At 41.1% G+C, this 12,305-nt stretch overlaps 4 protein-coding genes across 8 annotated transcripts in view; 2 read left to right on the top strand and 2 right to left on the bottom strand.

Annotated features, from left to right (window-relative positions):
• zuc (Mitochondrial cardiolipin hydrolase zuc) overlaps positions 1 to 10,664 on the bottom strand; it is a 30,178-nt gene extending 19,514 nt beyond the window's left edge. For 2 of the 4 annotated variants that reach the window (XR_013039198.1, XM_076534976.1), the window contains exons 1-4: positions 10,532 to 10,664; positions 9,930 to 10,185; positions 9,669 to 9,853; positions 9,339 to 9,616 (exon numbers count right to left, since the gene is read on the bottom strand). Coding sequence is in view for 2 of the 4 variants with exons in the window: in XM_076534976.1 (XP_076391091.1) it covers positions 9,375 to 9,616; positions 9,669 to 9,853; positions 9,930 to 10,183 (681 nt within the window). In the remaining 2 variants the exon portion in view is untranslated. Of the gene's footprint in view, positions 1 to 5,036; positions 5,178 to 9,338; positions 9,617 to 9,668; positions 9,854 to 9,929; positions 10,186 to 10,531 lie in introns of those variants that run through there. The other 2 variants (XR_013039197.1, XM_076534975.1) reach the window with 2 other exon arrangements.
• On the top strand, positions 513 to 2,534 carry LOC100875452 (uncharacterized). The gene is made up of 4 exons (XM_012284091.2): positions 513 to 1,056; positions 1,111 to 1,902; positions 1,970 to 2,125; positions 2,205 to 2,534. Exons 1-4 carry the CDS (start codon positions 861 to 863, stop codon positions 2,354 to 2,356), a joined length of 1,296 nt encoding a protein of 431 aa, XP_012139481.1. The 5' UTR covers positions 513 to 860; the 3' UTR covers positions 2,357 to 2,534.
• meng (serine/threonine-protein kinase meng-po) lies at positions 2,686 to 10,635 on the top strand. Its single transcript, XM_076534966.1, has 2 exons — positions 2,686 to 4,033; positions 5,265 to 10,635. Exon 2 carries the CDS (start codon positions 5,265 to 5,267, stop codon positions 6,426 to 6,428), a length of 1,164 nt encoding a protein of 387 aa, XP_076391081.1. The 5' UTR covers positions 2,686 to 4,033; the 3' UTR covers positions 6,429 to 10,635.
• A 43-nt stretch (positions 10,665 to 10,707) lies between the features above and the next one.
• On the bottom strand, positions 10,708 to 12,246 carry LOC100877203 (ciliogenesis and planar polarity effector 2). Of its 2 annotated transcripts, XM_012284089.2 has the most exons (5): positions 11,709 to 12,246; positions 11,379 to 11,644; positions 11,160 to 11,296; positions 10,840 to 11,071; positions 10,708 to 10,756 (listed from the first exon to the last, which is right to left on the bottom strand). In XM_012284089.2, exons 1-4 carry the CDS (start codon positions 11,803 to 11,805, stop codon positions 10,864 to 10,866), a joined length of 708 nt encoding a protein of 235 aa, XP_012139479.1. In that variant the 5' UTR covers positions 11,806 to 12,246; the 3' UTR covers positions 10,708 to 10,756; positions 10,840 to 10,863. The 2 variants fall into 2 exon arrangements, with proteins under 2 accessions (XP_012139479.1, XP_003702754.1); XM_003702706.3 differs by lacking the exon at positions 10,708 to 10,756 and having other exon boundaries at positions 10,788 to 11,071; positions 11,709 to 12,244.
• Positions 12,247 to 12,305: the final 59 nt, after the last annotated feature.

Below are 12,305 nucleotides of genomic sequence, written 5' to 3'. Positions count from 1 at the left end.
GACTTTTTGCCTTTTAAAGGTGCAACGACCCACACGGTTAGTCGATAATAGAATGCGAAGACGTCGATTCGATTCGAGCGTGGTATACTGTCATCGGAGAAGCGACGTCACTTCACCACTTTTCCAGTCGATTACCCGATTACTACGAGTAAAGCCACGTAGGTCCCCCCGCCGTAAACTTACGGGGAAAAAGTGACGTCACGTCGTCCATGTACCTTGACATTTCTCGCGTCACAGCCAACTTTTCTCTTTGCCACATTTCCGAGCGATCAACGACGCGCCTCCGCGATTCGCCACGTGTTGTAATGGAATAGGCGGTAACTTTGATATTCGTAATTTCGAGATTCGTTCGAAATAAACTACCCTTCTGCCTACACTCGACGCCTACGGACGTTTTCTCGACACAATCGATTCGAATTTCCGACTGTCGTTAACGAAACGTAAACAATCCGGATCACGACCGTCGCGCGACATCCAAACGCGCACCGAACGAACGCAATAGCTCCGATCGAATTAGTAAGAATCGAATTTGCGTTGAAAACGTTTCGTTTTCCACGATTCTTAAATTAGTCGTTGCTCACTGGGTATTCGAGTGCCGACGCGTGCCTACGCGTGTATTGGTAAAACGTTCGTTTTCATCTCGAAACAGAGAAAACCGAAAATACACGGGGTCTGACGTAGAAACCGGAGTTTCAAAGTAAGCAAGCAAGCAAAATCGATCTTGTATTTGTTTCTTTTGTTTTTACACCCGAAAGCCGCAGTTTGAACTTGGAACACTTCAAGAACAGATTTGTCTAAATCTAGACGATTCTGCGAGTCTCTTAGTTATCTACTCATTTTTCGTTGTTCTTCCGATTAAAATGAGCCGTAAAGAAATCCCAGGAAGAGCGGCGCTCTCGTTTCCCGCCGTCGACGGACTCTTGGACATGGATCAAATTTTAGAAACCGATCCGTGGAATCAAGTCAATGACTTTGTACAGCAGAATTTCATGCAAAACATTTTGGAAGAATTCAGCGATCGAATAAAGCTGAATCCGAAACTGACGCCCGAGAAAGGTAAGATGACATTTTAGTTCGAGTTCGGTCCTTTTATCCTTGATCTAACGGCAGGTGAGGCTACGGGAAAAAATCGAGCTACGTCATCGTCGAAAAAACCTCGTAAAACGCGTCGCACCGAGGAAGAAAAGTCGACCGAACAGAGAGGCGATGATTTGTCGGCCGATGGAGGTCAAGGGTCCAAGAAAATAAGGAAAAAGAGGGAAACAAAAGGCGCGAATCGTAAACAGGAACAGATCGTGGATGAAAAAGCAAAAAGTCAGGGTAAACCAAAACGCGAATCGAAGCGAAAATCGACTAAAACCTCAAACACATCAAAGTATCAGCAGGAGTCAGAAAACGGTTTGGAAACGGACGCCAAGGTAAACTCGACCGCTAAACGGACGAGAGGCAAGAAGAAAACGGAAAATATCGTCGAAGAAACGCAAGCCGCAGGTACCGAAACTGGAAACGCAACAATAAATAACGAAACGATGATAAGTACGTCGCAAAGCATAAATCCACCGATCAATACCAGTACACCGAAGAGCAAACACGCGCGAGTTAACGATTTCGCGGAGAAAGAACCAGAAAATAACGTTTCGGATTTGAAAAAGAGTCTGCTCTCGAACGGGGCCTCTTCCAAGAAATGCCATGTAAAAGAGATTCGCGCGAAGAAGGACTTGAACGATAACTGGGACGAAGTTACGATCAAAGAGAAAACGAATGAAAAACCGTCGATAAAATGTAAACGCGAAACTGAAAAAAATACGCAAGCTAAAAAAACAGAGAGAATCGATAAATCCACGCGATCAAAAGATATAAAAAAACCGGTGAAATGCAACGATGACGGAAAAACTGCTACAAGTAATATGTTACGTTTTTCCTGCGAATTTCCGTTAATTTTGTTACGTAATAATCGCTGTTTGAACAGGCAAGAAGATTGGAAAATACGAGCAACGACTGCTCGAAAAACGGAAGAGACGAGAGGAGAGGAAGATACGACGGCACGAGAGAAAGGCGGAACGAGCGATGGAAGAATTCGGACGTCACGTAACGAAGATTGCTCAAAAGATGGGATACCTGCCAGGTACGCTTTCTTCGTTTTTTTAACTATCGTTTAGTCTAACAGCGAACATAAATTTTCGGAACGATTTACTGATTTTCAGAAAACGGTACATCCTCGAGCAGCGATTACGATTTTTCCGACGAATCTTCGTGTGACTGTTGTTCCTGCAGTTCGTGCTCCTGTTGCACGTGTTCCAGCTGCAGTTGTTCCTACGAACATTCAGAGTACACCTGCTCTTCTTCCAGCGAATAGTTCATCGAACAGAATTTTTATAAACTTGACTACTAATACAAGAACTTGGGTATTCTTGTACGCGCGGCGCAGGGCGCTGACGTTTAAATGCCACTTGTTAATTAAACTGTATACGTAATTGTAAAACACGCAAATGACTAGCAGTCTGAAATAATAAATTATCCCTCAATTCTTTGTACTTCTAAAGCTATCATAAATCTGATATAATATTTCGGATTGAATACAATAGCTCCAAAAATAAATTGAAGCTGATAATTGAAAGCTGTTCGGTACAGTTATATGATCAAATATCCGTAATAATTGGTAATGCTGTGTATGAACAGGGCTATTTTTAACTATACCGGCCCACGTGTTAAGGAAGCGTTACGAGAACGATCGACGAGGCAATTGTTCTCGATTGAATTCGGATCGCGAAGCCAAAATACTCGTTGACGATCTAACGAATCGAACGAAATCGAATTGAAATGAAACGAAACAGTTACACGATACATCGTATTACCTACTTCCATCGTAACGGTTTTCTCTATTTATATCTTCGATATTGCCGTCGTTGCACTGGTATGTACGATCCATCCCTATGGACATTGTATACTTGACATACATTTTAAAAATACTTTCTGGTTTAAATTAAATTCCACCTCGGGAGTATGCGCGTTATTTGGCGATCGGTAACACGTATTATTTGGCCATCTCGGGCGTTCGAGCCTCTTATAAATTCGTACTCGAGCAGCGTTTTCTCTCAAGTACCGTTTTACCGATACGACTGACAATTACGAGCTTGCGGTTCGCGACACCTTTGCACGTGCTACACAGGAAAACGCGGGAGTACGCGAAATATCTAGCCGAACAGTTAACAACGTGACCGCCACGGTAGAAATAGCTGCAACTACGACACACGGTAACATGGATTATCGAGGGTATCAAGGAATAGAATAGGATCGAATCTGATGCTACATTTTGCTATTTTGGATTCTGTACTAAGCGTGATTCAGAATTTGCCAGCGGGATCCGAAATTTTCTTTCTATTTTCGTTTTTCAATTATTTGATTCCTGGCAAGCCTGTACCCATAAAATCTTTTTAATATCTGACAAATCCGCGTATACAAAACAAAACGACGAAATGTCAAAAAATTTTTGAAATGAGTAATGCGTACTATTAAAAATTTTTAGCGGGATACGAGGAATTGTTAACGATCAGTTTAATAATACGAGTAATATTCGATCGTGTAAAAAAATAAAATAAAAGAAAGGATGAAGAATTAGTACGTTTGATCCTCGCATCAATGTTCCATACTCTTTTCCGATCTACGTCTGCGCGTCTCGGCCGGGTCTATAAAAGCGACGTAGGGCGTCGCGACGACTCCAGACGCGACATACGCGCATTGCTGAAAATGTGACATCGAACCGATGCTCTCGTTGTAATCATCTGACAGTTTTTTCAATTTTCTGTGAGACAAGAAGTCTAAAGAATCTCAGAAAGTTTAGCTAGGCAGTCAATTATATTGTTGGTGTGCAAATTCGTGTTTCGTATTATCGCGACCTAATCGGGTCGCAGTGAATATGTAAAAACCACGGATCGGAAGGAACTATCGAACGTGAAAGTTGAAACAGACTTATCAGTGAATCGTACGATCAGTGACACCTTTACACATCGTTCAAAGGATTACTGCCATCGTGGTAAGTTGCTGAATTCGATACCTGTGACGAACCCCGTAATTCGTGAATGAAATTAGCTATGTCGAAAGTTACGGTGCATATAACGATAAAACGTAAATGTGTAACGCGATATACGAATAGAATTAACGAATTTATCCAGGAAAAATTCTACCTCCCTTCTTGCTCGACCACCCACAACCCCACCTACTTTCAACCCGCCCCTTTTACTCTACGGACTTCTTTTCCGCTCCCGTTCTTGCTGAAAATGCACGTTACGCGTAAAGGCACAAGCCAAAATATTACTTCACTAATCTTTCGTGCGTGTTAAAATAGCCTCGGTAAACAGAAACGCTAAATATAACTGTGTCCAAAGCTTGTCAGAAGTAGCCAGTAAGAACCGGTAGAGAAGTAAAAAAAAGAAATTCGGTTCCACGAATTGGGAATTACGCGCGATATAAAAGTTACGAGACATCCACGCAAAACGAAACCGAGGAAACGTAAGGATCCTTATAACGACTGACGATACCGTGTCCTGAAGTTAAGAATTTGTACGGACGATCGTTTCGGAGTTATCGCGAGATAATACACGTTTTCAACCTGGCTAAGCTCGTCATCGACCATCGAGTGCTTTTACCAACCGAGTCCTTTTTTAATCGAATCAAGAGAGTAGAAACGATAACGAAATGGTTTGACGCGCGTTGCCGCAGCGAAATCCTTGCTATTGATCTAGGCAGCTCAAAAGGTCCTGGGTTCACCCGGCCAACCTCCGGTATTCCCCCCTTGTCTCCCCCACTCTGTGTCTCGTCCTTCGCCCACACAACTCGTCGACTCGAATTTTTCTCGATTTCGCAAAAATTTTCCATTCACCATAAAAAGTGTTATCCTTACTAGTAAGACTCTCCCTACTTTTCGTTCGCAAATCCTTCTATTCCAGGTTTTATCCATTTCTTTTCCAAGCGAGGATAAATAAGGATCAAAATTGTCGAAATAAAAGTATATCAAATTTGTACTCCGATCTCGATACCTTTTCTCGAATCGACAAAGTACGATGCTCTCTTGGATAAAAACCGCTCCAGGCAGTAAGCGTGTTTCGCGCAAGATCGGTTGCGCGAATGATGCGAGGTGGTAATTTAAGATAGTATAGATGACGTAAACGTGTGGACACCTGAAAAAAAACAAAGGGGAATAAAATCTTTTAACTCAAGACAAAACAAAAAACAGATATTAAAATGCTTATACGGTCTTATTACAGATGAAACTGCACGAGAAAAAGGAGTCCGGTATACACAGGGTGCAGGAGATTCCGCTGGAAGAATTGGATCTGTCGAAGGAGTACGACGTGGAGAAAACTCTTGGCGAAGGGAGTTTCGCTAAGGTTTTATTGGCGACGCATAGGGCGACACGGACGAGAGTCGTGTTGAAAGCCGTCCACCAAGAATTAACCACGGAGAAGGACTTTTTCCGCGAGTTCCACTACTCGTACCATTTGAGCCCTCACCCGAACATTCTGTGCTCGTACGCGGTCGCGTTCAAAGCGGACAAGTGTTTCGTTTTCGCGCAGGAATACGCCCCGTACGGAGATCTCGCCGCCAACGTGAAAGCCGGAGGCCTAAGCGAGGAAGCGTGCAAGAGGATCGCCGGTCAACTCTGCTCCGCTCTCGATTTCATTCACTCGAAGCAACTGGCGCATCGCGACATCAAATTAGAGAACGTGTTGGTGTTCGCTTTAGACATGTCGAAGATCAAGCTGTGCGATTTCGGTTGCACGAGACGCGAGGGGACGCTTGTCAACAAAATTCGATGCACCTGGCTGCCGTTTCAGCCGCCCGAGATCTACGACATCGTGAAGAATGAGAGGTATGCGTGCAAGAGGAGCGCCGATTGCTGGCAATTCGGCATCGTGCTGTTCGTCTGTCTGACGGGAAACCCACCCTGGCAGAGCGCCGATCTGATCCAGGACCCCGAGTACTCGGCCTTTCAAAGGTGGTTGAAGAGAAGAACCACCAAGATTCCGCCCACTTTCAGACGCTTCACGCCACGGTTACTGCGTTACTTTAGGCGAACCTTCGAACACAAACCTGAGAAAAGGCCGCACGTAACCGAGATCAACAAGTATCTGAAAGACTCTTGGTGCGTAAACAAAATTAGTCACAGCGCTACGTCGACGTCGGTGGACGCCAGCGAGACGATCGCGAGGAAAGGCGATAGTTTGTTGTACCTCGACACGATCATGGACGATCAACGAAACGTCGACGAAAACAAGAACAAACTGAGGAAGCTTCTGAACAGTTACGGCCTCGAGACCACGATCGATCAAAAAGTGGTTACCAAAAGGATCTGGGAATGGGTGATGCAATGCGATTCGAATATCGCCGAGCCAGCTTTCGTCGGTAGCCTCGGCACGGAGAGCATGTGAGAGATGGCGAAAGCTTCTAGCGAACCTTGCCTCAGAAGCGATCGCCAGGAACGGAAATACAGTTTCGGTGGTTTCGACGGATCCCACGATGGACACTCACCGACCATGGTGCAACGTGCCAAACCAACCTTCGAAAGAACTCGTCTGTTTCGAGACTAGAACACCCTAGTGTCTTTCTTTGCCGAGTTTTGAAAGATTACTGAACATGGACGCGAAAACGTGTGATAACTCTTCATTCGGTATCCTTTCCCCTCCTTCGCATCGTTACTCGTTCGCCTGTATCCTTACACTCCCTCCTCTTCCTTTTCCACCTCCTTATTCTCCTGCATCAGTTTTCTCTACAAGCGGACCAATTATCGATGAATCTATCGGGATGTACATATGTGCGTATACGCGTACATACGCGCGCCCACGTGCTCCCCTACACATGTATGTACATAATATTTACGTACGACATCTTTCGTACACTTCCTGTCGCGCGAAACGACTTCGAAACGAGAATTGCCGAAAGGTTGCGCGCCATAGCCAAATTTGCAGGCTATTCTACTTCATTTTTTCCAGTATAAAGAATACGAAACGAATGTGATAAAAACTCGTTAAGACTGCGGCGAATGCGAGCGTAACTGCGATCGGTGTTTTCGGTGTCGACTATAGAGACAATAATGACTGCGGATTTCCTAGTAATTTATTACGTTACGATAATTAACATAGTCTAACAAACGATAATCGGTAGAAGTCACTGTACGAGGCCTTGCGTAAGATCGTTTAACCGGGAAAAAAATTGGAAAGGAAATGAGAAAACGAACTCTGGTTCGTTTAAGCTGTAATGGTCAAGAATTTCTGGAAATCTTCGAAGACAGGTCAGCGACACGTATAGCGTTACTAAATAATAGAGTGCATTCGTACACATAGCGCGCATATATTCTTCTAGCAATTTATCGGTAGAAGGAGTGAATATAGAAAAAAAAAACACAAAAGGATCGGTGACAGTTTGGTAGAGCTCTCTTCCTACGAAACGCGCGTAGCACACGATTCTTTCCTCGCATCTGCGACAAGTGTCGAAGGATAACAGGAAAGAAATGCGTGACAAAATTGACGCGTTAGGCCTCCGTTAACGCGAAGCAATGTTTTCTATATAAAAACATTATCGAAATAAACGTATTAAAAATGAACATATGTAACGTATACACCTGTGATACGAAATAATTTCTTTTAAGCTGGATCCCTCTTCCTACCATTTTTAGTTCGTTTTATATTAGCAAAATTTTCGAAGCGAAAACGGAACAGAATATTTGCTACCTGGTTAACAGAATTTGAAAGAAAAAAAAAGGTAACTCTTCGCGAGCTTTGTTCTGCAAACTTCCAGCGAACTAGCACGCGAAACATTTACTTTCTATCCTTGGACTGTTAAACGTAAAAGAGAGCAACTAAGAGGGTCATCAGTGAACACTCGACCTCTGACCTTTCCCTTTTTTCCGAATCCGTGACTCGTATCGCGAACGTGCCACTTGTTCAATTTGACACACCCTTGACCTACGAAACATCGTACGTTTCATTTTTTTCTGCTTTTCAATCCGTCGTATTAACTGACTATTTATTCAAACCTCCAATTAAACTGTGCTAAATTTTATCGAACCTTTTCCAAAAAGAGGAAATATAAAAAGGAATAATAAACAACGAGCTGAAAAAACACGTGCATCGCGTTCGAATTGCTTTGAACCTATTTGTAGCTGGTGGTAAAAATCAAGCTGAGATCGCATAATTTATTACGTGAAACAGAAACGTACGATTCGTGGAAACGCTAGTGATCGTATATCGAATAAGACGAACTTCAATTTCCGTGGAAAACAATGAATTTTCTATATACCAGTACGCGCGCACTATTGACGTGCACAGGATACAGGGAAAAGCGGAATAAGAAACGTCAAACAGTGGCAACGTGTATCCGGCTTTCATCGTGTCTGGATACAATGTATATTTTCGGCTTGCGTGTTTCTATTTTCATACGTCCCACGGTTATTCTTGATCTTCGACTTCGACAAGCTTTTTCTTTCGACGCGCGAATATACCTGTTTCGCGTCACGTATACAAAAAGACCGGTTTCTTCAGCACGTTCGACGACACTGTTAAAAATGAAACCGAAGACTAATACAAGGGCTAGAACGACGATAGTTACGAGACCGTGAATTTTCGAACAGACAGGAAGGGAAAGAAAGTCCAAGGGAACGACTACTGGGGGGATCTCGTCATCGATCCTCCGGTCCAACAGCCCGACGTCTATTTTCATACAAGCTAAACTATTTATATATACGGACAATGTTCCACTTCTATCACGCGACGAGAGAACCTAGCAGCGTCACAACCAGACGTGTCGTACCGTATCACCTCCTATCGGATCAATCGGGGTCCTAAACAGGCATCTAGATTGCATCGAATCGTTTTCATTCGAACATTCTATCCGGAGTGTATTTCTGTACCCGATTATTATGCCTTCTACCGCTAACGCGCTTTCGAATTTTACGACCCCTCTTTCGACTTCTTTGACGTCAAAGCAACGCTCTTAAGACGATATCGTCTTTCATCGGGTACCACCCGAGAACGAACCTGACAGGATTCGAGAACTGCTTCGAAACTGATTCGAATAAAATCGGTAATACAACTGTAAACACTAATACGTTATTCAGACATCGGCTTAAAATCTTTAACTTTGATCTAAAATAGTACCTCTACGGCTTGCTTCAAGTTTTCTTTTACTCGGAAAAAAAGCAAACAATTAAACTCTGGTAGAATTAATTAATCCCAAGTTATGATGTTTACATACATCATTATTTTACCCTTATATTTTGTATACAGACACCCAGCATGGAATCAAAATAAATCTAAAATTAAAAGAAAAACGAGAATACTTGCCATTCTGTAAATTGCCGTCGATCGAACAGCGGTTAACTATTCCGAAGCTTCTTGCAATTCCGGGCATATCGGCGATTGAAATATGTTCCATAAGTTGTTGAATTCGGTAACGAACGGTTTGACCAGTGAGCGCTGATTAGTCACTAAAATGTGATCAAAATTTCCAAAAAACGCAGACATAGTCCAATTCGTACTACCCGTGATTACTATGTCATTGTCAACGATCACGAACTTGTGATGCATTAAAACGTCCAAATGTTGCAATCGTAGCGCGATACCTAAAACATGTAAACTGTTATTGTTTGGTCGAAACGATCAAATAGCACGTACGATTATTGTGAAATAATGCGGTCCGCGAAGCATCATTGCAGGCCATGGTTTGATCCAATATAATTCTCACAAGTACGCCTCGTTTATGAGCGTTTACGATCGCCATCGACAATAATTGACAAGTCAACATGTACATACAGACGTCCAAGCTTTGTTCGGCCTGATTTATGTAATGTTCCAATTTTCTATAATATCGGTGAGCATTAATTAAAGCGATTAATACCGATGTTCGATATTGTAGTTAAACGATCGCGCGGTTACCTCAAATACCGAACTGGACAGTTATTTTTGAGGCAAACTTCTTCGCAAGCAACGTGCGCTCGACATAGACTGGAATCCCTCGTAAAGAACATAACTTCTGAGATGTTTTGTTTTGGTTCATTGACGTCTGCTTTAGAAATTGCGCAGGTGTTAGTGGGTTTTGTCCAGAGATCGTGAAACCTTTTGTATAATTGCCAAACAAGCTCGGAGGCTAGTACTAGTCCTCCCAGTAATAGAAGTTTACTGCTTCTCATGTCTGAAACGAAATGATTACAAATGTAATTACGGAAACCAAAATATACGATATTGAAATGAAATTTCATTTGAGCACCATTTTGTTTTACGCGCGTTCGAATATACCATTGTCGCAAAGTGGTACTGCGCTCTAGTAACAAATATCATTTGTAATGGCTTAGTAATTTGGCTAGAAATTAAATAAAAACTGGAAAAATTCACTTATGTATTAATCGGTAATTAGCGACAAGAGATAAGATGAAATAAATGCATGTAAATATTATAACCTACAGATCTATATAAACAGGGATAATATTAATATTCGCATACTAAATTTATTGTGTAAATATAGATAGAATATAACGTACCTATACGTATGATTTCTATTATTACTACAATGTTATAAGTGTCATTCGAAGAAAAAAAAAATAAAAAAGTAGTGCAACGCTTTGGCGCCACAGTATATTATACATACATTTGAAGTTAGCTTCGAGTATCGATAGTGACTGCACGTCTCAAGTCAAGAAGGCGTCCGGTACATTTGTGTTACTGCCCTAATGAATCAATGATCTCTAACCTCTAACTTATCCCCACTTGGATAAGGTGAAAGACGATACAAACGAGTACTTAAACGTTTGTTTTTATTAAAAACGGTATAAAAGTCTGTCATGTTTACCATAAAAATTGTATATTCGATAATTTAACTTTGCCCCATTTGTTTAGATATAAATTCCTTATCTCTATTCCAGAGGATATTACATATGGCATTTAATTGATAAGAACAATCAAACATTTCCGATCTCGCAGACAGTTTATTCGTGTCGATCCTGATAACTTTAACTTTCCATTTATCTTCAAATTCTTTTATCTGTGCATCTTCTATTGCAGAACTGGACCATGGTTTAAATCTACAAAATACCAAGACATGTCAAGAAATGAGCAAATGTAGTTATAGTTGTTTCCAAAACTGTTGATAAAAAAAGTATTATAAATTACTTTGTTCCTATTACTATATTTGCTGGTTTCTCTTTTATGGCTGCCATTGTATTCATCAAATACGGAATATCGTTGAAACCTGTTGCATCATCAAAAGAAAATACTGAACATATAGCATCAACTTTGTCTTTACATGCCTAAAAATGTAAAGGATATTCATAGGGATTTGCTCATATTTCGTTTCAAACAGATTATAATACATTCTATACTTTCACACACAGGTAATATATGGTTGTATTTTTTGATACTTGTTTCTGAAGTATCCCAAAATTGCAATTTAAACAATACGACTTTATCCCATATTTTAACAGGCCAAAATACATTTGTTTTCTTTATTCCATTAGTTTCAGTGTAATTATTAGAATCCAATGTTCCAGCAAGGCAGGCTACAACAGAAGTTTTTCCTACTCCAGATCTACCGACCATAAAAATTTTATATGTAACTTCTTCTATTGACGATGGTAAAGGTGGCCTTTCAAGGATGCCTAAAAGTTTCATATCGTTAAAATGAAAGTCAAAGAATTTATGGCATCATCAGAAATTCTTTACCATAAAATATTCTCTTTTTTGATGTGTTCACATAAAAGTGATGCATCAATGATTCTCCCTCTACGGAATGCAACCAGTTTGCATTGATTACGTTCATGTTCGTATACCGATAAAAATTAAGACGATGATAAAAAAATATAATACGCTAAATCATCGATATACACTGATAACTACAAAACAAACACTGACGCTTGCCATGACAGTAATATAACACGACAAATCTATTTGAATGTTGTAATCGTTTACCAACTAAAAAATTGCATATATTAAGACATCGATAAATAAATAACGGGAAAATGATATGATGGCAGTTTGTTTGTACTGTAAATTAATTGTTGACTAATGAGTAATTCGAGGAACAATCGCACAACTTCCGTTCCATCTATCAACATCGTCAACTGGACAATTCCAGCAAGACCAACAGACCAACTACAAAATCAACGCGTATTCGTGTTCAGCTGATGGGTTCTACCAGATTTGCACCATACATAATCTTTTAACAAATCAGCAACTATCCCGCCTTAGGAGAACCAATAAGGATTGATTCGGTATACCAATGCAACGAGAACAAATAATTCCATTAATAGTGAAGTTAGC

This window comes from Megachile rotundata, chromosome 8, assembly GCF_050947335.1.
Source record: "Megachile rotundata isolate GNS110a chromosome 8, iyMegRotu1, whole genome shotgun sequence".
Classification (NCBI taxonomy): Eukaryota; Metazoa; Arthropoda; class Insecta; order Hymenoptera; family Megachilidae; genus Megachile; species Megachile rotundata.
This window is presented reverse-complemented; position numbering and strand designations above follow the sequence as displayed.